Source organism: Panthera leo, chromosome B3 (assembly GCF_018350215.1).
Source record: "Panthera leo isolate Ple1 chromosome B3, P.leo_Ple1_pat1.1, whole genome shotgun sequence".
Classification (NCBI taxonomy): domain Eukaryota; kingdom Metazoa; phylum Chordata; class Mammalia; order Carnivora; family Felidae; genus Panthera; species Panthera leo.
Window position 1 is genome coordinate 124,512,326 of NC_056684.1, and position 25,016 is coordinate 124,537,341.

At 35.9% G+C, this 25,016-nt stretch overlaps 1 protein-coding gene across 16 annotated transcripts in view; it reads right to left on the minus strand.

The window, feature by feature from the left end:
• Positions 1–25,016, minus strand: part of CEP128 (centrosomal protein 128) — a 383,862-nt gene that overhangs the window by 195,450 nt on the left and 163,396 nt on the right. For 15 of the 16 annotated variants that reach the window (XR_006203977.1, XM_042943976.1, XM_042943963.1 and 12 more), the window contains one exon: positions 21,716–21,908. Coding sequence is in view for 15 of the 16 variants with exons in the window: in XM_042943976.1 (XP_042799910.1) it covers positions 21,716–21,908 (193 nt within the window). In the remaining variant the exon portion in view is untranslated. Of the gene's footprint in view, positions 1–21,431; positions 21,546–21,715; positions 21,909–25,016 lie in introns of those variants that run through there. The other variant, XM_042943975.1, reaches the window with a different exon arrangement.

The following is a 25,016-nucleotide window of genomic DNA, read 5'->3' on the forward strand; positions in this document are numbered from 1 at the left end:
GTATAAACAAATGAATAGATGAATAATAAAATGGATAAATAAAGCTCTTGACAGGATATCTCTGGTTAATTTCACAATATGGCTTAATAATTGAGGGAAATGCTACATTTTAAGTAATTATGTAAATGTTAAAGTTAGTATTACATTTTATCTGATAAATATGTATTAAATTAAATGCTAATGGGTTACACACTGTGACAGCCGGTGGAACACAAATATATCTGAACTTTTGGGTTTTTAAAATATTTATTTATTTTTGAGAGAGAGGGCATGAGCAGGGGAGAAGCAGAGAGAGAAGATGACAGAGAATCAGAAGCAGGCTCGATGCTGTCTGCATAGAGCCTGATGTGGGGCCAGAACACACGAACCATGAGTTAAATGACTGAACCACCCAAGCGCCCCAGAACACCACTATATTTAAGACAAGGTCTATGTTCTTATGTGGTTCATAGTTTTATGGAAGGATATAAATAAGAAAATAAGTAAGTGCAATGTTTTTGGTGCTGTGAGAAAGGTATCTAATAGTTCTCTAAAAAAATTGGAGGGGCAGGGGAGGGCATTTTTCTTATTTCAGAGAATGACAGTGCTACTGGTATTTAGTGTTTGGAGACCAGGAGAACCAAATGCCCTTCGGTACGTGGGAGCATCCTGCCCAAAAAGAACTATCCAATTCAAAATATTCACAGTGATCCTACTAAGAAACATCCAATGTCCTGTCACACTGTGGGCAAGATCACAACTGCAAAATACAACACAAACTTGGTGATTATATTCTGAGGCTGGTTCCTGAACACTGAGAGACTCCATTCTAAGAGTGCGATCAACATAAGATTACTTAAAACCTTCTCTCTTCTTTGGTATATAAATATATACACATACACACATAAACATATCATATACACTTACAGATATGGTATCTGTCCATAACATATTTTGTCATTTTCAGTCTAAGAAAAAAATATGTGAAGCATGTGACAGCTATAAACAATTTCCATAGATGAGCAAATAACTTGTTCTAACAAATTTTTACCATTTACAAATACTTTTGTTACTGAGACTGGAACACCAACTTTGCCATTCTTATCTGACTCCCAACTAAAAATTAACCAAAGAAAGAGAGAGAGAGAGAGAGAGAGAGAGAGAGAGAGAGAGAGAGAGAGAGAGAAAAGACTTCTCTCATTTGTCAATATAGAGGTCACTCAATTCCTTTTAACCATTAAAAGATACTGCTAATCTAGAAGATAGAGTAAGCAAAAGATAGTCACTACTCAATACAAAATGCCAGAATCTTTAAAGAAAAAACGTACATGAATAAAAATTAAAATCCATTATCTGATAATAACTTCTAAATACATATGAAACCCATAAAAATGTAATAGCTCAATGTCAATATGGCCATCTCTCCCACTCAAATCAAAGAAAGCTCCTTTGAAGAACTTATATTCTAGAATCTCATTCATGCTTGAGGCAACAGGATGTTTTAGTCAATGCTTAAATCTAGTATAGCAAAGCTATTTGCCTCAAAATTAAGGGTGTAGTACCCTTTTCAAAATGCTTTACTACATAACTTAATTATCTCTATAAGAAGCGTAAAAGTTTCAACCACAAATTATAGCATAATGGTGGAATAGTGTCCAAAAACTGATACCCTTTTTGCATTAAAATATTCAGGGCTAATTGTGATTTTAGCACTTGTTTTTATCCTTGCTTTGTTCATTGGCCAAACTTAAACACTTCTCATCTCCTTCAATGAAAAGTGGTGCTATTATGTTCCTGGATGCATGAGCACGGTCCCTCAAAGCCTAATTTTAAGGTCTTAATTGGCTGAGGCAATGGGAGACCATACAAAGCCCACTTCAGAGAGAAGGGCAAGACTGCCAGGTCACTTGAGAACAGATCAAGAACTAACTAGAAGCTACTGCTGAAATCTTACAGTGTTCTGGAAAGTTTCACCAAATAGTAACTTACACAGAATGGAACGTAATCATCCGTCATAACGCAGAACCCAGAAAGGTTGAAGACGGCTTATAGAAACAGAACAAGTAGAACAGAAACAGTGATCTTCAATTAATTGAGTACCATAACAGGCCAAGCAAGTTTTATAGAAACAAGGTACTGGGATTGGTTCTATGATGTGTTGTGCATATCAAATAATTGGTTATATCTTCTCATAATCTGTAAGTCTCAGCAACCATGTGCTGGTAATTCAAGAGGGTCACGACTTAGTAACACTTTTGTTCATTTGGTGCTACTGGACATGTAGTCTACTTCTACCTTTGCAAAGATGACCATTCATCCATCCCCCCACATTTGTTGTGTATTATGTCATAAAAGACATGACACTGAATACAATTATCTTGGCCCTCAAGCTGTTCATTATTTTAAAAAAATAATACTTAATAATTCATCAACATACACATATCATAAAAACACCAAATTTGGAATAATTTTAAGTAAATTAATTCATTTATCCGCAACTCTAACCACTGATGATAAGTTCTCCAAGCAAAACCAGAGTAGACTAATTTTTGTGTGAAATTCAAGAGTGTGAAAAAAGAAAAAAGTCTGGAATTAACCTATAAAAGACTTTAAAATCATTTTATGCTCACGTTAACAATAAAGACGCATAATAAAATAAGATCAAATGACATATACATTTTTGGGGTTTGAAGACAGTGAGAACTTACTATTGATTTCCATATATCATCAGACACTCTTTCTGAAATTTCAGTAAAATGCTTATAAGTGTGTTTCACTTTGCTGTTAGAAAAAGATACAACGAGAAGCTAAATTTTTTTGCCCCCATGCAATTAATATTTTCTGATTATTTACTCTGGACTACAAACCCTAGTTGTTTGTTCCATTGTTCATTCACTCATTACTTCACTCAACAAATATTTACTGAGTACTTACTATATGTTGCTATGAAGAACAAGAAAAACCCAGGTGCCTGGGGTCATTAAGTTCTACCTCCACCTGCCTCTCTTAGACACTAAAGGTATCTTATTTTATTATTTATTTTTCTCCATCCACCACTGGAACTCAAGTCTTAAGTTCAGGGATGCTCTATCACATTCTCATTTTCCCAAGGTCTTTTACTGTAGAAAATTTGCTCCTTTATTTCTATTATCTATTTCAGAACACAAGTTCCCTCTTATTCGAATTATCCCCAACAGGAATGACCGAAAATTGATGAAGACTGAATATACAAGCAAGAAAATTTCCACAAATCCAAGAATTGTAAGATGCTGGAATTTTGTACAAGAGAGGGTTCATGTTGATCAGAAGATATTGTAACCTATAATCAAATTCAAAGTCTAAGAGGAAAATCTCCTTTTGGAGAAAATAGGCATCATTTAAAAAAAAATAGAAATCTTAAATGGTATTAATTCCAATTAATTAACTTACATGGAATAATCAGACATTGGTATTTTTCAGCTACATTTACAGATCTTTAAAAAACAAGGGAGGGATATGAGATCTAAAAAACTATTGTCCCCCCAAAATAACTCTTCCCCAATAAATGCTCTAATCATCCAGTTATTCTGTTCCTTCATAAGGAATAAGGGAAAAAGTAGTATAAGGTACTATGCATAAAAATAAATCTCCAATCTTCCCAATCTCCAAATCCCCCAAAGCACAGGTACTTCTTTCCTTGCCTGTGGCTAAGAAACCAGCAGACATCTCCTATCTCTACCACCATAACAGTTATGATGTGCCTGATTTAGCCAAAGCAACAGGTGCTAATAACATCTGGGGAACTAGCAGGGAATAATAACCTGGGACTAGCAGGGAAACTTCCTAGTCACAAAAATCACAAAGACAAACTTCTCGTTATGAATGTTATAATAATCTACAGTTTATATTTCCTTAGGGCATTTATAGTATTTCACAGTCACAGAAGACAAAAAGAATCATCCCTTCGGTGACTGCTTCTTTGAAAGCACCAAACCTACAACAACTTTAGAACCAACCAGAGCCACTCCATCAACAACTTTTCCCTTTTATAGAACATATACCCACAACTATATAATCCTTTTTGAGACTTTATATATAAATGTTTGTGTAAATCTTTATCTGAATTAGGATTTTAAATTCCCTGAAAGTAAAGAGTATGTCTCTTTCACATGTGGAACACAATTACAACACATACCCCAAAGACATTAATAGGTAGTCACTGAAAATGAGGCACTTTTGTCTTTCTTATGGCTTGCCTGAGCAAGAAAGTATTTTCATTAGCATGAATTGAACTGGAGGCAAAAAATACAAACTAGACAGCCACATGTGTATTATATAGCAATGGATTTCATTTCATACTTCTGCCCAGGTAGTAATAAGTATTTCAAGGAAAAGGCATTAAAAAAAAGGCGAGCATAGTTAATGACTAAATACCAGTTTCTTACAAAATGGACTTTGGAACGGAGATGCTGTGAGTAAAATATTTGAGAATCAGAAATTTCAAAGGAGCAAGGCCTTTCAAGGTGTTCCTGGAGGAAAACTGAAGAAAAACTGAAAAAAAAAAAAAAAAACAAAAAAAAACAACCCTGCAAATGAAAAATAAACTAGAAAGTTAGATAAGCTAGAACTGTACGAAAGTATAAGATGCTTAGTCACCTGGACGTGGTTATGGAGGTGTGCAGATTGAAAGACCACTACAATCCCATTATGACAGAGTTCAGATTGGCTTACATGGAGATGTACATCTGAGGCCAAACAACATTTAAGTCTTGTCTAATGCTGACCTTACAGCAGGGCTTACACAAAAATAAGGTTATAATTTGATGTGCAGATGGGGGATTGTAAAGAATTTAAATAGTAGGGTATATTAGTTTAACATGGAATAAAGATCAAGAAAAAAAAAATCAGTCAATAAAAAAGTTTTGTGTGCCAAAGCCTCAGGAGAAAATCCAGATAGCCATCTGAGCTCGTTGTGGATGTCTGAGCTAGAAAGGCAGAGAGAGCAAACCTTCTTCCAGAAAGTACATTTCAAATGTTTGTTCCACAGATTTAAAAAAAAAAAAAAAAAAAAAAAAAAAGAGGAAAAAGAGTACAGGTACGTATTTCTATTGGAACTTTGTAAAAAGCATTAGAACTGAATTCAAACCCAAATGGCAGAAAGACACTTCAAATTCTTATTAGCTCTTATTCTTTTTTTTTTAGTTGTTTTTAATTTTTATTTATTTATTTATTTTTGAAGGAGAGAGAGAGAGAGAGAGAGAATATGAGAATGAGCAGGGGAGGAGCAGAGAGAGAGGGAGACACGAAATTCGATGCAGGCTCCAGGCTCTGAGCTGTCAGCACAGAGCCCGACACGGGGCTCAAACTCATAAATGGTGAGATCATGACCTGAGCCGAAGTCGGATGCTTAACCGACTGAGCCACCCAGGCACCCCTTATTAGCTCTTATTCTTAAGGTATTTAAAAAAAAAATTTTTTTAACGTTTATTTATTTTTGAGACAGAGAGAGACAGAGCATGAACAGGGGAGGGGCAGAGAGAGAGGGAGACACAGAATCTGAAACAGGCTCCAGGCTCTGAGCTGTCAGCACAGAGCCCGACGCGGGGCTCGAACTCACGGACCGCGAGATAGTGACCTGAGCCGAAGTCGGCCGCTTAACCCACTGAGCCACCCAGGCACTCCCCTAAGGTATTTAAATCAAAGGTTTTTATTCTCTATTAATAGTCAATTAGATTATTTCTCCGCCTGGATTAAAAGAAGGGCAAAAAAAAGTGATAATTGTTGGATTTAAGTGGAAAATTACTTTAAAAATATATGCAGATATGAATATTTCAGAACAGTATAAATACGGTAGGCCAGAGTTTTTATTTCGAATTGATTGTAATGTAACCAAATATTAACTAGTTGTATTTTCCCTTTTTTAACAGTGTATCTTTTCAGAACAACTTTTACATGAAGAATGTTTGCTGGGAAATCAGTATTTCATTGAAATTGCATTTGCCTCTTTTCCCTTAATGAATGCCATTGTGATAAATATATTTAATAAATTATTATAAGGATTTGTATGTTTAGAGAGTACCCCCAAAGTTGCATTACACATAGCTGCCATGTTCTCTTTCCTGTATTGTCCTAAAAAACATTTTAAGCTCACCATGAACAAGGATACAAATATTAAAGAAAAGGCCTCACTGGTAAGGAGGAAGAAGAGACTGTGTTACTTAGATATGTGTTCCTATTAAATAACCAGAACCACAAAATGCCTGGAAACCAAGATCAGTCCCTTCTTTAAATGAGAGTTCATAATTTCAGTTAAAGAAGAATAAGAAAATTAACTCCCATATTTGTTCATAATCATTAGCATTTCATTGCAACTAAATCATACTACACAGACGTCTCGCCCTCTGAAGATCTTTGAAGAAAGGACTCCTTCCAACTGCCATAACTTTTTTCATTCTACTAACCTCATAGTTTCAAAGTATTCTTACATCTTAGCTAAATCCTTCCAGCTGCAGTTTACATCTCTTTTCTCAAGATGAAAGTGCTTCTTTGTTAGGCTATGTAGAGTCATTCTATATTCAGAACAGAAGAAGGTAGAGAGGGATGTGAACCTGAGGGCAACTGCTAAAACACAGCCAGACTCAGCTAAGGTTCTTGTGGCAGATAAGACTGTGTTAAAAGGGGGGAAAAAAGGAAGAAACTGTAGATCACAAATTGGATATACACCTGTCCTGACCTCAGTGAACTCTGAAAGCTTTGAAGAGAGCCAAATTTCTCATGACCATAAAAGTAGAAGTCAGAGTAGTTCTTGGAATTAGCTGTTCAATGGGACTTAAGTACATGGATATGAAAACTAATCAGTTGCTCTGGAAACTATAGTGTCCTTTAATCGTTCTGAATTTTAAAACCACAACAGAAAGATATGGTCTTGGGTAACAAATTAGGGATTAGATATCACACTCACGGTAGTGACACACATAAGGAAAGGTTTCATCTAAGTCTCTTATTTATGGGAGAAAAAGGTTCTAATACCATTAAACTAGAATTACCTTCATTAATTAACAACTGAACTAGTAGCCAAAAAAGACTATGAGATTTTGACAGAGCAATTATTTCTAACATTCTTAACAAAAATTTGATCTCTTTACAACTTCAAAGAATAGAGCCCAACAAATAAGGAAGGAGATGAGTTGTTTCCAATTTACAAGGCCTACTGAAATTGACTGAGTAGTGCTGGTTCATTCTGATATGTGATATGGTAGTAGAAACACACATCTGAGTTTCACAAAGACCTCTCCCATCTATAATTCACTGTCTCACCTTGTGAGAAAAACAAAACAAAAATTGCCCAGATTCAGCTGCTTGACTGTAAAATGGGATTCATAGTCTTACAAGTTTGTTTTAAGAGGTAATTGTGATAATAAATATGAAAACTTGAATATAGAAAGCCGTCAAGAAATGTTAGCTTCCTTCCTTCCCCTAGAGGCCATCTCAAAGACATTGATAGTAAATAATTGAACATAAAGATCTAACAACATCACCAGGAGGAAAGGGACACTGCTAAGGAATCTTTTCAAAGAGTGACATCATTAAGATAAGGTCAATAGTCTCAATAGGAAATAGATCAAATTTGCAATCTCTCACAGCTAATGTGATGAACTATCATCAAATATAGGAAGGAGAACACGTGTATCAAAGTCTTTCCAAATACTACTAGGGAGATAGGAGAAGGATTCTCTTATTGCCAATTATTCTAGTTTCAAAAATTTAGTGTAGATAGCTAAACTACTAAAGGACATTATAAGAATAGTTTGAGGTAAATTCTGAGTTGTTGTCTAAAACCTCATGTTTGTTCCTGTGTCTTGAAGCAGAAATAAAATAAATCAATACTGATGTTTTCTTCCTTTTTGATTGGTAAAACAGACCTAAGTATGATGAAGATACCATAATAAATGGGATAAAGAGGTAGAAGGCTAAATATATGCCACTCATTTATCTCTGCACCCACCCATCCATCTACCTGCACACCTACCAAACATCCAAAAATTGTTTATTTCTGGTTTAAATATTAAAAAGAAATGGTACAAGATGCAATGGAAAGAGAGGGGTCAATAAATGAGATTAAAACTTAATATAAAAAAATACACATACAGTTACCCAGAACAAAGAGCAATAAATGGCAAATGTCATGTAATTATATCCAAATGTTTTAATAGTAATGGAGTGGTAAAAGGAAAAATGCTACCAAGGGCAGAGTTTTCATAAGAAGAAGGGGAAAATGGTGGGCTCCTATAAGAGTTTGAACTTTATTTGTTCAGCAGTGAGAAAACCACTGAAGGTGTCTGAGCTGAGGATCTCAGGCTCAAAGCTGTGTTTAATGAAGATTCATTTGGCAGAACTAATTAGAAAAGCAGTTGTATGTGCACACATGTGTTTTCCCGAATGAAATGCTATTGAATGGAGGTCAATTGTGGGGGGTGTTGCAAGTAATTTATTATAAAAATACAAAACCAAAGTTTGAGAATGATTTACTTTTTTGTATTAATCTGAGCATATTCAAGGTTATTTCTAAAAGATGTCATGCTTTATTAAATAGCAGAGAAATGGATAAAGGATGGCTTGGGCCCAGGGAATAGGGTGAACTTGAACACATCCACTGGAGTGTGTCTGTTTGGGAAAGTCCTCGGTCTTGGGAGCTCTGGCAGGCTCATAGATGAAGACCAGTGAAGCAGACTAAAGGTTAAGAAGATCTTGCAAATAGGAAGCTTCTGCAATCCTTGAAGATGAATACAGAGCTAAGAAAGTTGGAGGTCATCTCGGGGCACCTGGGTGGCTCAATAGGTCAAGCATCTGACTCTTGATTTCAGCTGAGGTCATGATCTCGTGGTTTGTGAGATGGAGTCCTGCATCGGGCTCTGCCCTGCTGGAATGGAGCCTGCTTAGAATTCTCTCTCCCCCTCTCTCTCTGTCCCTCTCCCGTGCTCGCTTGCTCTTTCTCTTGCTCAGAAAAAAAAAAACAAAAAAAAAGCCATCTAAGTGGAGGAAGGAGTAGATATGCAAGAAACAACCAAGGAAAATCATGTAAAGTCACTTGTTGCAGAGGACAAGTAAATCAGATAAAGTAATCTTTCAAATCATAAGTATAAGGATAGGTTTTAAAGGCTCTAAGGAAATCTTTCTTATTAATTTTTTCAATTAAAAGAAAATTTTCCTTGGAGTTTTAAATTAAAATCTCATAGCTATAAGGCAACACAGGATTTATATACAGTATGTTGGCAGTCACTATTTAAAAATATTTCCGTTTTAAATTTCACGACATGCATATGTTTATTCTTCACAACCACATCTGCTATCTAAAGCATTCTGGATCCCAACTTACTCAAATAATAAAGAATAATCAAACTTTAATACTTAGTCAAGAATTCAAGGATAAATTGAAGTTTTATCTCCACCAAAATAAACCAATCACCTTAACATTGAGTCCATCGTAGGGACAGAGGTAATATCATTAAGTCCACTATCTGTAAAGTGTTAGGTCAGTCATAATCTTTGTGTTTGCACTTTAATCTCCTTATGTCAATATGCTTCAGCAAGGTTCTTTCCCACTTCAGCCCTTCACAAACACTGTATCCTCTGCTGGGACAACACTGCCTTTCTGGCTAATGTCTACTCAGACTTAGGACCCCCATATGTGTCATTTTCTAAGGAACTCTTGTCCTCAACATACCCCTCACCCCCTACCCCATAAAGTCACATGCCCCATATAGTATCATAGCACAACCCCTATTCTACTAGCTGAGGCTAACTTCTCCACTAGGCACAGCAAGCTCTGTGTCTCAGTCCAATGAAAATGACTCATTTTAGGGGCGCCTGGGTGGCTCAGTCGGTTAAGCAGCCGACTTCAGCTCAGGTCATGATCTCGCGATCCGTGAGTTCGAGCCCCGCATCAGGCTCTGTGCTGACAGCTCAGAGCCTGGAGCCTGTTTCAGACTCTGTGTCTCCCTCTCTCTGACCCTCCCCCGTTCATGCTCTGTCTCTCTCTTTCTCAAAAATAAATAAACGTTAAAAAAAAATTTTTTTAAAAGAAAATGACTCATTTTAATTTTCTATAAAACTAGAAGAAAAAATGAATACAATAATGAATACATAATAATATCTCCATCCTGGATTATATTCATCCTCATACCACCACAGCCAAAATTTAATTATTTCATAGAAGGGGCCTGAAGGCCAAGGTGCCTCAGGACGACAGAAGTCGTAACATGTCCCTCGTTACTTTGTAGAATTTCAACAAAGAAACGAACCCCCAATTGTTTTCGTTTCTTCAAAGGTGAATGATAATACCTACTTGGGGATTAATGAAATAATAAATAGCTTACAGCACTTAGTATCTGACACACTAGTAGTAAATGTTACCTCTTATTACTACCTAAACAATAACCAGAAACACTACTTGTTACATTGCCTGTAGGAAGGTGAATATAATATATTCCTCTTGATTTTAGTTTAGTTTAGTTTAGATTTTATTTTCCAGAATAAGTTTGTTTCTTATAGAAGTTTCCGGGCCCTCTTTAACTAAGATAAGAATCATATGACCCAACAGTATCCCTCTTAGATGTCAGAAAAGTCAGAACTAAATTAAGTGAGAAGCCACAATAACTTCCTCTAAGTGCCAGGGACACATTTCTAGGCTCCCTATTTTTGACTTGTGATTTTCTTTTTTAATTTTCTTTATATACATTTTAATACTATGGAAAGTGGAAGAATAACAAAATGTGAAGGTGGGAAGGATTAGAAATGAACAAAGGCCTCCCAGCAGCCTAAGCCAAAAAGTAGCATCTATATTTCAGGTTCATTCATGACCCAACGTAATTTCTTTGAATTTTCGTGCTATACCTAAATGAAGAGTACCAAATATATACACACAGTATAAAGAAATTATATTCATTTTGAAAATACCACATTTCACACATTTTAAGAACTGCCTGAGCGCATTTCAAAATTAATTTTAGTAGACTGAAAGTAATACATGTATATTCCTAACTTTCTGACAAACATCCAAGATGGACACATGTACTCAAAGAGGTTCAAGCAGGCTAGAGAATTTCTCGATATGCAGTGAATCAAGTGTCAGGGAAACTCTCACAAATCTCTAATTTCACGATTTTATTGGTGTATTAATTTACCATGAATCCTATAACGAATTACCATAAATTTAGTGCCTTAAAACAATGCAAATTCATTATGTTAACAATTCTGTAGAAGTCTGATATGGGTCACACTGGGCTAAATTATGATGTCAGCAAAAGTGCATGCCTTTGTAGAAGCTCCAGGGAAAAATCAATTTCCTTGCATTTTCCAGCGTCTTATGAGCTACCCATATTCCTTGGCTTATGGCCCTCGTCCTTCATCATCAAGGCCATCAAAAGTAAATTGAGTCTTTCTAACATTGAATCACTCTGACTTCCTCTTCTGCTTCCTCTTTCACTTTCAAGGACTCTTATGTTTACACTTGGTCCAAACAGATAATCCAGGATAAGCTCCCTTCTCAATATATTTAATTTAATCACAACTACAGAATCTCTTTTGCCATGTAATATAACATCTTAAACCTGGGAATTAGGATGTGCACATCTTTGAGGGAGGTAGGCTTTTATTATTCTGCCTATCACAATTGATAACTATTACATATACAACAAAATAGAAAAGATGTAACACTTAAAAGACATAATGCTTAAAAGAGCTCCAACACAGCAAGGATATGGTTTGAATTTAATAAAGTTATTTGCTCATCTAAGAACTCATTCAAATCTATTTTAGCACATGTACCTCTATCTTATTTTTCTCCTTGAATATGCTCATGATTCAAACTCAAGTATACCAGTTTTGTTGTACTATGAAACAGCAGAAAATAATGTAACCTACCAGAGGATGAAACAAGAAAAGCTAAGAATTCATTCATGTCATATATTTAACATTTCTGGATTTTCCAGAATATAGTTCAGAACAAACACACACACACGCCTCCAGTAATTTAGAAGACAAAAAAATCCAAACTTTAAATATCTGAACTCTCCATCCAGTCAATACTTAATTACTACCAACTAAGCATATTACTGGAGATAGTGAAAACGCTTGTCTCTAAAATTAAGTTTATCCAATAGAAATAGTATAAACATTAGGTTCATTCCACAGAGGGATGGGTGGGCAGAGATACTTATGCTAACTAAAGAATAATTAGTCATACTTTCTATTACCAACTTACTAACAATGTCAATGTTGATTTCATATTCAACTGAAGTTAACACCTGCACAGATCTGTGTACCAGGAGCTCCAGGCATATCATTAACTTATTTAATTCTGGTCCTAGGAACACTCAACCTATGGTGTTTAATTTCAATCTCTGATGCCCTGGCTGGATTTCAAATCATAACATAAAACATATAGGAAATAAAATTATTTAAAAAAGAATAAAAGTATTACAATGAAACATATATAAGCAAAAACACAGGTGAAGATTAAAACAAAATTCTAGGGGCACCTGGGTGGCTCAGTTGGTTAAGTGTCTGACTCTCAGTTTTGGCTCAGTTCACGATTTCATGGTTCTTGACGCTGAGCCCCACATCAGTCTCTGTGCTGAGAGTGTAGGGCCTGCTTAGGATTCTCTCTCTCTGACCCTCTATGTGCTCTCTTTTTCTCTCTCTCTCAAAATAATTAAACATTAAAAAAAATAATGAATTAAAAATTTTCTAGCTTGACTCAAATAGTGGACATAATTTTATAAAAATACCATTTCTCAATTCTTTTTTGAAAATAATTATGAAGAAAGCCTGAAAATAAAGGAGAGAAGACATAATTTCACATCAAACAAAATAGCAGTTTAATGAATTTAAATAATTTCCTCAATCTATCAATCAAAAGCGTATTTCATTATCTCTAATAATCAACACCTCTCAACTTCTGAACTGATGACAATGTAAAATAAAGTCCCGGACAGATTTCTTCTGACTAAAATCCAAATAAATAAATTATATTATATTTAGAAATCATCCCCTAAATTAATTTAGAATGCTTAATTACACTCCAATATGCAATAAAGAACTGGTTCTCCTTGTTGTTAGACTTAGACAACAATGACTAGTATTTACATAAGTGCCATGATGCTCAAATATTCCTTCAATGAGACAAAAACTGCTTGAAGTGATGTGGGAATAAGTAATAGATGAATGGGTAAATGGTGGGAAAACTAAACCAATAAATAAAATATGCCGCACACAAAATGCAAACCACGCAACCCCATGTGTAGCCAAGGAAAGATGTTAGGAAAGATGCCTTCAGACTGCAAGGCTCTCCCTTATTTCTGTCCACAAATGAATTCTAAGAAATTATCTTCTGTTCAGTCATTGCAAAACTGGTACAGAGATTCAGACAAAAACAAAGTAAAACAGAGAAATCAGCTCAAAGGAGTTTCTCAGAATTCCAGGAACAGTGGAACCAAAGGAAAAGCCCTTTAAAAGTTGAGAACACCTCTCATGGAGACAAATCAGGTAAATGAGAACCTATGAAAATGCAGAGTGTTTTTAGAATCAATATCTTAAACAGCACAGCAATTTTATATAGCAATGAAGAAAAAAAAAACTGAGTCTTATTTCTTTTTTTTTTTTTTTTTTTTTTTTAATTTTTTCAATGTTTTTTATTTATTTTTGGGACAGAGAGAGACAGAGCATGAAAGGGGGAGGGGCAGAGAGAGAGGGAGACACAGAATCGGAAACAGGCTCCAGGCTCTGAGCCATCAGCCCAGAGCCCGACGCGGGGCTCGAACTCACGGACCGCGAGATCGTGACCTGGCTGAAGTCGGAGGCTTAACCGACTGCGCCACCCAGGCGCCCCTTATTTCTATTACAAAGTAAAAATGCTCATCCTCAAACTATTCTACAAAGCTAGAATAATGAGTATAGAAAATACAAGCTTCATCACTAAGCTGGCTCTACACCTTGGATAGCTATCACATGACAAGTGTTAACCTTTGGAAGAAGCTTGCAAAAAAATATAGTTATGACAAACACTGTACGATCTGGTTCAAAATTCACAAAGCTTCTACTAAAACAGGTGTCTCAGACTTAATTGGCAAATCCAGTAGCCACCTCTCAGTCCTTCTACCTATTTCTCCAAGCAGGTATTGACCATACAATAGGCAAAGATCAATGAAATCCAATCGCAGATGTTGAGGAACAATAAAAATAAGGAAATCACTGCATAAATTATTGTGATAAAGTGAAAATGCCAAAAAAATAGTAGTGTATTCAAGAACTAAAAAAGGAAGGAAGGAAAGTCTAAACTCTCTTCCTTGTTCTTTCCAAGACTCATTTTTCCACTGTGACCTTTGATACCATCCACCCTCATACTTTTTGGGATTCTGCTATACAATTAACCTTTCTTTTACGTGTTCAACCTCTTCCATTCCTGGACCCTTCTACTCAACATTTATAACCATGCTTAAGCTTGTCTATCATCAGTAGCAAATAGAAAATAATAATCTAAAAGTTATATTCATCTTAATAATGTTTGAGACTATTTTAGATGGATACTTTTAATACTGTTTATTGGTATTCAGCTATTAAAAAAATTTTTTTTCAGATATTATACTAGAGAGCTAACTCAAATCACAGTACAAAATGGGGCTAGAATTACTACTAACAATGTTATAGCATCCCTAAGTGAATCAGGAAGCTCTTAGAGAATTTTGTCACAAAATGAATAAAAACATAAATGGTTTAAATACTTCTACTGTAAAATTTAACATATAACTGAAATATTAGGAAAGACAAATATTATTACCTAATCCCAGAGTGTCATAAACAAAATGTAAACCACTCGGATTAAATTAGTTAACTTCTGCCAAATATTTACTGATTTGTCTTTTGGTTATGCAGAGTTTATTTTCGTTACATACAGTACATTGTGAGTTTTGTTTTGCTTCGTTCATTTGTGTGTGTGTGTGTGTGTGTGTGTGTGTGTGTGTGTGTGTGTGTTGTCTTTTGTTTTTTGAGGCGTCTTTTCTCCATTACCTACTTCTTGGCTAAGGCACAGATGCTACCCTAAAAACAAACAAACAATCTGAGCAAGTAGTCTTCTATTGCAAAAAATATTACTTCTTGAAGTGACTGGGGACTATTTCCCTTTTTCCACATCCTATTAGTATTTTCCTTTTTATTCAGAAAAGGTAACTCCCTAACAAAGAGGCCCTGACAATGGCTTATTTCATCCTTGCATGCACATTCCCAAAAAGTGATATATGACAGGAAGAGATAGATTAAGGGAGGCTGAAACCACAGTGCATGCTGTGGAGAATTACTATCTTTCTAGGCACTGTATCTATCATAATAGTAGGGTAGTAGGGTTTGGTGAAGACCCAACCTAATCCAACAAAGCCAAATGAGTATAACATGTACCCAAAAATAGAAACTGGATAAGAAGATAAAATTTCATCTTTAAGGGAAAAAAATTTCAGAGGCTTGTCAATTTCTAATTACTCTAAGAAGAAATATTATGCATGATAAATAGTCACAGCCACAACCACAGACTGCCTGGGAAGTAAGGCAGGTCCCTTGTTTAAAGCCTCGTAATTTCAGTTTAGGGAAAATATGTTAAGACAATTGTCTTGCTATATTTGTTCATCACCATTAGCATTTCATATAGCAAGAATGAAATGAAATCATCCTACACAAATGCCCCTCCTTCTGAAGAGCTTTGAAAAAAGGAATCTTTTCAACTTCCATGTAAATGTTAGTTTTTAGTAAACTTCATAGTTTCAAAGTATTTTTATAGAGAAATACTGGCACATACAGGAGCAGGAGCTTGTGAGAATATTAAGAAGGTAGAGAGAAGTAGGTTATTAAGAAAATATTTAAAATGACTACTTACACAAGTTAAAATATCATAACTAATGACTCCCAGCTGCAGTTTACATCTCTTTACTCTGGTCTTTGTTACCATTCATAATAATGAAGAATTTCTAAGTCAATAATTACTAACTTCTAAGAGGGCCATGACATTAACTTCTCAGTAGAGTTCCTCTCCTTTTTGAACACTCCAGCCAAAAACCTACAGGCCTAGAATAGCCCAGGGAATACAGACAATTCGGATCTACAAATCTGGCAACACTCACTGATAAATTCCTTGCACGCTGGCTTTAGTTAACATGGCATGTGTCAGGTAATGTGACATTAAATCAAACTAAAAATATTAGTGCAAAGAATGGCAATTCCAATGAACGGGAAGTTTCTCTGTCATGTTTCACTTATAAATAGGTTAACCATATCTGTTCTATGTGACAGGTAACTTTCTAAGATGGTGAAGGAAATCAAACATAAATTTCTACAACAATTCATTTTGATATTTCCAAAATATCTAAATTTAATCATGGGTCTTGCTGCCCTTCACATCTCCTATGTATATACCATTGTAAACAAATGCTGAAGTATGCAGTAAGAGATCACTAGGCAGATAAATCCTGCGTAGAATCTTTGTTCCTCCTCTCTTACAGGAATCCTGCTATATTCTTCAAGATCTAAATCAAAGGCCATGTCCTACAAAAAACTTCCCCATATGGGCGTCTACCCAAGTAATCAATACTTCCATTTTCACCAGAACATGTTGCTTATATATCTAGTAACATATTTATTTCACCCTACCTCCTAATGAATATGTTTATACATCTCCAACTATAACAGCCTTTGCTTGGTCTTCATTAGTCATATTAGGTCTGCACTATTTCTAAATCACCAGACAGCACCTAATACATCTTATACATATAAGGCAGGAGATTACCATATTATTTCTCTGTTAACAAAAGTTTGGTTCTTCGCAAAACCTTTTTTCATTTATGACTTTAAGGAATAGGTAAAGAATAGAATCCCTCTTTCTCTGCCACCAAATCATCCCCTACTTCCTAACTTTCTTACTTCTCCCAATGGCAAAACTACTGAGACCTTAGAATCTCCTGTATGTCTTCTATCACCTACACTGCCCAATCCTGTACTAATTCCTCCAAAACACCTTTTGCATTGTTGCCATTACTAACGCACTTATTCTTTTGCTTTTATTGAGACTATTACAATAGGTTCATTATTAGAAACATTCACACAATCAATACTAAATAGGATCTAATAGCAGTCTCAAAAAATATATGAAGCAAAAAGAGTGACATACATTCACACATTCAAAGTAATACCTGGATATTTTGACAATCTTCTATAAGTTATTGGTAGAAGTATACAAAATCAGTAGGGATACAGAAATCACCAGGGACAGAGAACGTTACGAAACAACTTGGCATAACTGATATTTACAAAACGTTTCATAACAAATGCAGAACATTACTTGTTTTAAACTGCACATAGAAAATTCACTAAGACAGGCCACATTTGGGGCCATAAAACAAGTCCTTGTAAGTTTCAAAGGATGAGAATCATGGAAAGTATATTCTATACCCACAAGGGTACCAAGTTAGAAATTAATAATAGAGTATGTAGAAAACTCTCCACATAACTAGAAGTAGTGCACTTCTAAAAAAAAAATCCCATAGGTCAAAGAAGAAATCATAAGGGAAATATTTTCTAATTCAAACTAAATGATAATGAAAACATGATATTGCAAAATTTGTGGAATACATTTAAAGTGTTGCTAAGATAACAATTTATAACTTTAATGACGATATTAAGAAATAAAGGTATTAAAATAAGGCTCAAGAATCCAGAAAAAAAGCAAATGATACAAAAAGTAAAAGAAAGAAAACAATAAAATTTGGGATCAATAAAACATTAAAAAGACAAATAAAAAAGTAATTCAAAGGTTGTTTCTTTGAAAATATTAATAAAATTAATAACACCCTCAGCAAGTCTCATAAAGAACAAAAGAGAGAAAATGAGAGAAAATTACCAATATCAGGAATATAAGAGGAAGCACCAGTACAGACCTTACAGAAATTAAAAGAAAAAGGAGATATCATGAAAAATTTTAAACCAATAAATTTGACAACTTAGATGAAATGAACAATACTTTGAAAGGCACACATTAACAAAACTAACTCAAGAAGGAGAAATTCTGAATAGTCATATAGCTATTAAAAAATTTGAATTTGGGGGCACCTGGGTGGCTCAGTCAATTGAGCGTCTGACTCTTGATATGAGCTCAGGTCGTGATCTTGTGGTTGTGAGATCAAGCCCCATCAGGCTCCACACTGAGCATGGAGCCTGCTTGGGATTCTCTCTATCTCTCTCTCTCTCTACCCATTCCCCTGCTCACACTTTCTCTCTCTCTTTCACTCTCACTCAAAATAAAAATTAAACTTAAAAAAAAAAAAAAGACTTTGAGTTTGAAATTTAAAACCTCTCCCAGACAAAAACTACAGGCCTAAAAGGCTTCTTTAATCAATTCTATCATACATTTAAAAAGAATTAATACACACTTCATACAAATGTTTCCAAAACATAAAGGCAAAACACAACTCATTTTAAAAGGTCACTGTTATACTAATATTCAAATCAGATAAAGACATTAGAAGAAGCTACAGAATATTCTTCATAAACATAGACGCAAAAAATCTTACTATTAATAAATCAAATCCAGCTATATGTAAAAGGAAAAATACATTTTGATAGAGTTGATCCCAAAAATATAAGGTTAGTTTAATATGCACTGGAAGTTCCATCCAGTTGATTAAGGAAAAAAAAAAAACACAAGCAGGAGAACCAAAACTGTCCTTATTTGCAGATGACACGATCATGTACAAAGAAAACCCTAAGTGCTAAGAAATCAAAAACAACAATAACAACAAACAGCTAACAAAAAGCTACTACAACTAGCAAATGAGCTTAACACGGTTGCAGAATACAAGGTTAATACATACAAAAAATATCAATTGTATTTCTATTAGAAAAGAATGTTGGAAATTCAACGTTTAAAATGATATTTAAGGGGTGCCTGGTTGGCTCAGTCGGTTGAGCGTCCGACTTCAGCTCAGGTCATGATCTCACTGTTCATGAGTTGAAGCCCCACATCGGGCTCTGTGCTGACAGCGTGGAGCCTGGAGCCTGCTTCTGATTCTGTGTCTCCCTGTCTCTCTGCCCCTCCCCTGTCAGGCTCTGTCTCTCTGTCTCTCTCAAAAATAAATAAACATTTAAAAAATAAAAATAAATAAATAAATAAAATGACATTTAATATAACATCATAAATAAGAGACAAAGTAGGAATAAATCTAAAAAAGATGTTTAAGACCTGTTAGTTGAAAAGTACAAACTATCCATGAGAAAAGTTAAAAACCTAAATAAATGTATAATATACACAATGTTCACGGACTGGAAGATTCAATATCAAGATGTCCATTCTTAAATGTGTACATTCAACACAGTCCCATTAAAATACTAGTAGATTCTCTTTAAAAAACTGACAAGCTAATTTTAAAATGCATAAAAGAATTCAAGTGCTATATAGATATAAAACAATCAATACATTTTTATTAAATTTGAAAAGTAGAAATAAAAGAATCACCTTGAGAGATTATAAACTTTACAACTTATCTTCTGAAGCTTTTATGAAAAAGCTGGGCATTTGAAAATAATTATTTAAGCGCACAAATATTTGGTTCTTTCTCCTTTGATTCATCCTGCTAACAGTTACAGTTATTTATAATATACAATTGCATTAATCCTTATACAAAAGAAATGATTTACTGGGTGACAATATTGACAATGTTTACTAAAAGTAAAACCAGGTTGCAATCTAGTGTCAGTGAATAATCTATAACATGTTCAGAGATCATACAGTGTTTTAGCTATAAATTCCATAATTAGATTCGGTTGTGGGGCACCTCAGTGGCTCAGTTGGTTAAGTGTCTGACTTCGGCTCAGGTCATGATCTCAAGGTCTGTGAGTTCGAGCCCTGCATCAGGCTCTGCGCTGACAGCTCAGAGCCTGGAGCCTACTTCAGATTCTGTGTCTCCCTCTCTCCGCCCCTCCCCAACTCATGCTCTGTCTCTTTCTGTCTCAAAAATAAATAAACATTAAAAAATTTTTTTTTGAAAAAAAAGAAAAGATTCTGTTGTACTGTCTGTATGTGTGTGTGCGCGCGCGTGTGTGTATAGGCATCCTCTGACTTTCACTACTAGCACAGTTTGCATCTTTCAAGTGCACTAGAGCGGTAGTTCACAAAAGATGGTTTGGGAACTATCTAAGACCCCTTATTAATAATATGAAGATATTATTTGCCTTTTTAAGAATATAATGTGGTCCTGATAGCAAAAAAAAATTGAGAATCACCGCAGGATAGCAATAAATAATTTTTAACTGGAACATGTAGAAAGAATAATCCTGACAACTGGGGCAACACCTGGGTGGCTCAGTTAAGTGTCGGATTGTTGATTTTGGCTCAGGTCATGATCTTACAGTGTGTGAGTTTGAGCCCCACGTCAGGCTCCCTGCTGACAATGTGGAGCCTTCCTGGGATTCTTGATCCCTCCCCCTCTCTCTGTCTCTGGCCCCAGCTCTCTCTCTCCCCCAAAAATAAATAAATAAAACAAAAAGGAGAAGGAGAAGGAGAAGGAGAAGGAGAAGGAGAAGGAGAAGGAGGAGGGGGAGGAGGAGGAGGGGGAGGAGGAGGAGGGGGAGGAGGAGGAGGGGGAGGAGGAGGAGGGGGAGGAGGAGGAGGGGGAGGAGGAGGAGGGGGAGGAGGAGGAGGGGGAGGAGGAGGAGGGGGAGGAGGAGGAGGGGGAGGAGGAGGAGGGGGAGGAGGAGGAGGGGGAGGAGGAGGAGGGGGAGAAGGAGGAGGGGGAGAAGGAGAAGAAGAAGAAGAAGAAGAAGAAGAAGAAGAAGAAAGAGGAGGAGGAGAAGGAGAAGAGGAGGAAGGGGGGGAGGAGGAAGAATCATCATCATCATCTTAATAACTAAAATGAAAAACCAAAACAAATTTTAGAGGATTATCATATGTTAAAGTTCTGTTTTTCTTAGTAGGGCACTACATTAAGTTTCTTTCTTAAATTAATGAAGTTCACCAATAAAGAAAGACCTAAGCCTGACACAAGATACCCACAGGATTCTGATACATAGTGCTATTTTTCTTCTTCCCGTCACGATGCATCCCTTCTAGAACCAAACAGAAAAGCAGTTTTCCAAAGTTCCTGTCTAACTTTTAAAGTATTGCCTCAAACTCTCCTTCCCTTACTCTACTGTTTTTGCCATGGTGCTTATAACCTTCTAATATATTAAACAATTTACCTATTTATTTCATTTATTTTCTGTCATTCCACTCAATACAATGTAAACTAAACAAGAGGACTTTTTTTTCCCCTTTATTCACTGATGTATCCTCAGCACCTATAACAGTGTCAAGACAAAATTGGCACAGAGTAAACATTTATTGAATAAATTTATGAATATTTTACTGAAGTAAAATATAAACTTCAGCATTTTATCAGGGAAGAACACACATCTTACCAAATGCAAACTTCCAAATGGCCACGGACACAGGGCTATGTACATAGGAGAGATGTACTAGCTGAAGGAAAAACTCTCAGGGCGAACAGTTTCCTCTTCTGGATCCAGAAATGAAGAAAGACAGGGAGACCAGAGATGAGGAAAGGAGAGGGATTTGGAAATATTCCAAGTAGAGACAACGGAAATGGTTTTGTTTTGTTTTTTCCCTCAATCCTAGGATTCCACGAATGTAAACAAAGAAAAATAAGAGTAAAAACAGCTAACACACCTCTCTTCTCTTGTTGTATTTCTTCCAGAAGCTGCTCTTGTCTTTCTATCTGTTCGAAGAGACACTGGAGCTCAGATTCCTTGTTTTCGGTCATACTCCTCAGCTGTTGTCTGCACAGCATCAGCTCGTGCCGCAGACTCCTCTCTCTGTTTTCTCTCTCCTTCAGTTCCTCACAGAGCCACTTAAGTTTAGTCTAAAAAAATGACACATGTATCTAATTTTTCAAAAAATCTAGAAAACAGTAGCATTTCAAAACATGAAGGAAAAGTCATGATAACTGAACACACCATAGCAAACATAAGCAAAATTAAAAAAAAATCTATAATGTTTTAATTTCCATAATGACTTCAAAGATGGTGTCGAAATTAAGCCAAATTTTCTTGGATTTTTATAAAATATCTGATATCCTCTATCAGGTTTGTAAAGGTAATACTACAAAGAAGTCTGGCCTGCTGGATTCCCAGTCATACTCCAATTAGATCCCTGATGTGATATATAAGGCAATCTGGTACACTTTAAAGCATTTTAAAGTCAAACATACCACACAATAGAACTAGAGACTTGTTACAAAATGGAGTTTAATTCAAAGATTTTAAAAAAAAGAAAGATAAAATTCATAGTTTTGGTTTTAAAAATGCATATTCCCAAGGGTCCAGCTAATCAGGAAAAGATATTCTATATCACATGAGGGAGATAAAGTTAGTATTTTCCCACATTTAAAAGACTAGGGAATTTAGTTGAAGCAACTCTCGTTTTCTCAGACTCTAACCACACCATCTTTATTAGTTAGATATTTAAATCAGGGATGAGTAAAAAATAAGTAAATAAATAAATTTTTCTTTCACCTTCACTAGGACAGGATTTCAGTTATGTCTCAGGACCTTCCCAAGTGAGCCTATCCTTCAAGTTCTATTTGATTCTAAATAAAAGTCTTTACTTCAGTAAAAAGCAAATTAAAGGAAGAGTGGACTAAACAGGAAAGTTAGGTTAAGCTAAGGGAGAATTTTCCTGAACAGCATTCATCAGTAAGCAAGAAAGTTCTAGGCCTCCAGAAATCTAGGAAGTTCTCAGGATATGCCACAGTATATTAAAAGTAGCGGCAGTAGGATAGCTTATGATAAAGTGAGACTGGGATACAGCCGCTAGACTGGGGGATCCCCACATGTATCAGCTTTCAAACACCCCCCAGAACAGAAAAAGATGCCCAGTTTCTCTGGTCAGAAGGTCTGTCGAGCAGATGGTATCTCTATGACACAGAAGAAATATTATCACTCATCAAATTATGGAAAAATTATATGATAATATTGTAAGATGACCAAGGTATAGTATGTGAATGTGTTACGTGAAGGGAAATGGAGCTTGTAAAGGCAAAAGCTAGATCACATTTATCACAAACGCTCATCAGAAACAAAGGGGGGACTTCATGGAAGTTTGCCTTCCAGAATGATGGCACGAGGAGTTCTGCCAAGCTGCTCTTTAATGAAAATGCGAGGTGGAAGCTAGATGTGGGCAGGGGAAGGACTGCACCCTGCATGACAAAAGCCCCACTCCACGTTCCAGGAGGGTATTGCCAAGACAGGGGTCCCTCTTCCCCCAGTTCACAGTCAAGTTATATGGTATTGTGGCATAATAAGAAAGATGTTTGGTCTTTGTCCTATATTCTTGGCACAGAGCTCCTAAAAGCCCAGGAACTTCCAGAGTGAGAAGAATGTCCTTTGTTATTCATAACAAGCTCTTAGATTACACCCAAGCTCGTGCTAATGAGGTGGTTTAGGTAGTTGAACCTACTGAGCCCCCCAGGCACCCCTAAAAACTCTTGAACAATGAGATTGGATTAGCTTCCAGACTGGTGAACATAGCCACATGCCAGGAGCATGAGACATCCCCAAACTCCACGGGGACTCTTGGAGACCTTGCCCTATATAGACCTTGCCCTATATAACCTCTTCATCTGGCTGCTTATTTGTATCCTTTATAAATAAACTGGTAAGTAAAGTATTTCCCTTAGACCTGTGAACCATGACAGCAAATTACTGAACCTGGAGAGAGAGCCATGAGAACCCCCAATTTGTAGCCAGGTCAGAAGGAAGTGTAGGTAACCTGGGGACATCTGAATTGGGTACAGGTGGGGCTGAGCCCTTAACCTGTGGTATCTATCTGTACTAACTCTGGGTAGTTTGTGTCAGAGGTGAATTAAATTGTGGGACACCCCGTTGGTATCTGCAGAGAACTGGAGAATTACCTCATTTGGAAAACTCACACATCTGGAATCAAAAGTGATGTGAGCAGAAACAGATCATAATAGTAAGTATGGCACTGGAAGGTCAGATGGCTAGGATTTTTCACCGTCATAGCTCTGATCTGAGTAGGCTAAATTGCTGGCAGGTGCAGTGGAGAAACTAGGGATTCCTTCCATGACCAACCCCTCATTGATAGTGTGGCCACTCCACCTCAGACACAGCAGCCTGAGAATACTGGTATCCAATCTGCCACTTCCACAGACTGTTTGTGAGAAGGAGGGGCAAAAGCTACATGATCATATCAAGATTCAGAAAAAGTGTATGATGAAATTAAACACCTACTCCCAATAAAGACCCTCAACAGAAGGGAACAGAAGGGAGATTTTTCAACCTGACAAAACATTTTTATGAAAAGCCCGTAACTATTATCATACTTAATGGTTAAAGACAGAATGCTTTATCCCTAAGATCTTAAACAAGAAAATAATGTCTGCTCTAACCATTTCTATCTAACATTGTATCAGGAGGTCATAGCAGGGCAATTATGCAGGAAAATATCATTATACATAAATCACTTGTATTTCTATACACTTGCATCATCAATCCAAAACTAAGTTAAAAAGACCATCATGTTTACAATAGCATCAAAAGAGTAACATACATTTAAAAAGAAAAACATACTTTTAAAAAGAAGTTCAAAATTTATACTCTGAAAACTACAAAAAACTGTTGAAAAAATTAAAGAAGGCCTAAATAAATGAGAAGATTTTACATGTACATACACGAGAAAACTTAATATCATTAAGGTATTAAGAGAAATACTCCCCAAACTGATCTACAGATTTAACGCAATGCCTATCAAAATTCCAGCTGAGATCTTTGGAGAGATTGACAATGTGATCTTAAATTTCATATGGATATTCAAGGGACCCAGAATAGCCAAAAACAGGTGTTGAAAAAAGATCAAAGTTGGAGGAGTCACACTTAACTGATTTTAAAACTGACTAGAAAGCCAGAGTAATCAAGACAGTGTGGTACTGGCATTAGGACAGACATAGATC